Raw genomic sequence first — 2510 nt, 5'->3', positions numbered from 1 at the left:
AGCCTATTTATCAGTCCTTACGGCGTGAAGAAAGGTCTCTGGTTGTGTTTCCAGCCGCTGCGACAAAGAACCTTTATTTGCTCCGTCCTGCTGTAAAATCTGAGCCCTAGAGACTCCATTCAGGCGGGCTGAATGTCCTGCCACCGCCAGATGACTGATACTGTGTGTGTGTGTGTGTGTTGCTGCCCAGTCAGATTTGGACATTGGGTTGTTGGAACCGAATGGGCATCTTTGATGGCAGCAAGCCAGAGCTTTCAAGTTTTAATAAAAAGCACAGAAGCAAGCCGGCCTCAATTCATCCTCTGAACAAGACCGGCTTTGTGTATTGATTGGGGTGCTTGTGCCCTGTGAGAAGGGGAGCCCTGTAACACCAGGCGCAGCAATGCCATCTGCACACCCCCACCCCACCCCTCTATTTCTACCTGACAGTCCTTTTGTTTTCTCCTCCAGATTGTTCATCCAAAGCCTGAAATATTTACTCGCCATCCGTTTACCCAAAAGAAAGTTTGTTGACCTCTGATCTAAGATGTACAAAGATACTCAAATGACCCAAGGTTTAAAACTGTGCCCAGGACTGGCTCTGTGTCTGACCTTGGCCTGAGCGTGCATCTCCTGAGGCCACCACAACACTTGATTACTAATTAGCAGGGGGTCCTTCTTCACCTCTCCCAGCTGCTGCTCACCCAGGCACCCCTTGGCTTATGACAGCATCACTCCGATCTCTCCCTTCTCCCTCACATGACCACCGCCCTCTTCCTGCCTCTGTCTCCATCTCTCTCTGTTCCCTTGTAAGGACACCTGTCAGCAGATTTAAGAAGGCCCCTGGTTTGCACACATGATTTGTGCTCAGCCACTCACCTAAAGGATGTTGGTTTAAACCCACCTAGAGATGCTGCGGAAGAAAGGCCTGGCCGTGTGCTCCCACAAAGATCACAGCCAACAAGACCCTGTGGAGCTCAATCGCATACCCTTAACACCCCGAGCCGCCGTGATGGGAACCGGCTTGATGGCAGTGGGTTTGGCTTTGGTCATTGGGTTTAGGACCTACCCTGAAGCCAAGACGATTTCATCTCAAGACCCTTAACCGAATGACATCAGCCAAGAGCCTTTCCTCAAATAGGGTCATCTTCCCAGGTTCTAGGAGTTAGGGGGTGGGCATCCTGGCTAGTCGCCCTGGCGCAGTCAATAATGTGGCTGAGGTGTGGCTTTCTTGTCCCCTCCAGGTGTGTGTTGGGCTGCTGCTTCATCCCCTTCTGCGTGGATGCCCTGCAGGACGTGGACCACTACTGCCCAAACTGCAAAGCTCTGCTGGGCACCTACAAGCGTTTGTAGAACTCGGACGGACGTCGAGGGAGCCGTGCCCCGCAGGACGTCCCCTCCGGCCCTCGCCCAGCCCCACCGTGGCGGAGGCTCCGCCTTGGTGGTCTTTTCTCTCCAGGAGCCCATCATCAAAAGTCACAAACTTCTCAGCCCAGACTTTGCTGCTTAGAGATGCACAGGACACGCAATGATGTTCCGGCAAGCGCCAGCCCAGGGCCTTCTGCCCCCCTGAGACCCCAGCTCACCCCTTCTAACTGGGGTGGTTGCCTGGTCTGAATACCTTCCGGGGGTCCAACATGGGCCGGCCCCTTTCCCTGCCTCCGTGAGTCCTTCTGGTGGTGGTCTCAGGCTGAGAAGCCATGGGTTGCCTTATTTTCTAGACTGTTCTGGCCTGGACGGGGTGGAACTCGCCCGAGTGTCCACCAGCTTCATCTGCTCCGTCCACCCACCCTGGGGACACAAATCTTGCCTTAGAGCCTTCAGGGCTTGTCTCTGACATGGCAGTTGCTGACTTTTCAGTAGCACACAACTTCACTTTAATTCCTTTCATCCCTCTTTTAAAAATCATTGCCAGGAGGCATTACTCCCACCCACCAGGCACTCGGCCTTGGGGAGCAGAGCTGGCTTCTTCCCTCGGGCCTGCCTTCCCCTGACCCTCAGCACCAGATCCTCCATGCCACTGTCCATACGCCCAGCCCCTCACCCCCACCCCCCCACAGCAGTGGTTGGCATGACAGGGCCCGTGACAGGCGGGATGGTACAGAATCACTTCTTCACCAGCGGCCAGTAGCATTTTTGCATCTGCTGAGGTACTCTCACTTTGTCTTTTTCTTTTTTTAGACAGAAAAAGGAAATGAGTCATTTTACCGGCTGCATTTAATTGGGTGTGCTTAACTCTCATGGTGGGGCCCTCAGGGTCCTGGTGGTGTGTTTGCAAAGCCCGGTGAGCTGTGCCCGGGCCGGTGGTCCGAGGACTGGGGCGCTGGCCCGCTCCAGGGAGTCTGAGGGCCGGCCTCGGCCGGCCGCTGTGACGTCATCTGAGACGTGAAGACAGCCACTCCCCAGCGCCCTGTGAAGAGTGAATCATTGCAGGCGCTCCTTACATAGAAATCAAGCCCCGGCCGCAGCCAACTCTGTAGTTAGAGACGTCGTCAGCGTTCTGCTTACTCTCGTGCTGTCTTGGAAATTTC

At 54.9% G+C, this 2510-nt stretch overlaps 1 protein-coding gene across 1 annotated transcript in view; it reads left to right on the top strand.

The window, feature by feature from the left end:
* LITAF (lipopolysaccharide induced TNF factor) overlaps positions 1-2504 on the top strand; it is a 10312-nt gene extending 7808 nt beyond the window's left edge. The window contains exon 2 of the mRNA XM_045286055.1: positions 1099-2504. Within this exon, the coding sequence (XP_045141990.1) occupies positions 1099-1332 (234 nt within the window). The 3' untranslated portion in view covers positions 1333-2504. The remainder of the gene's footprint in view (positions 1-1098) is intronic.
* The last annotated feature ends 6 nt before the right edge of the window (positions 2505-2510 follow it).

Source organism: Echinops telfairi, unplaced genomic scaffold (genome assembly GCF_000313985.2).
Source record: "Echinops telfairi isolate 266 unplaced genomic scaffold, ASM31398v2 ScPeMD7_5;HRSCAF=22, whole genome shotgun sequence".
Lineage (NCBI taxonomy): Eukaryota > Metazoa > Chordata > Mammalia > Afrosoricida > Tenrecidae > Echinops > Echinops telfairi.
The sequence above is the reverse complement of the archived record's forward strand: the minus strand, read 5'-3'. Positions and strand labels throughout refer to the sequence as shown.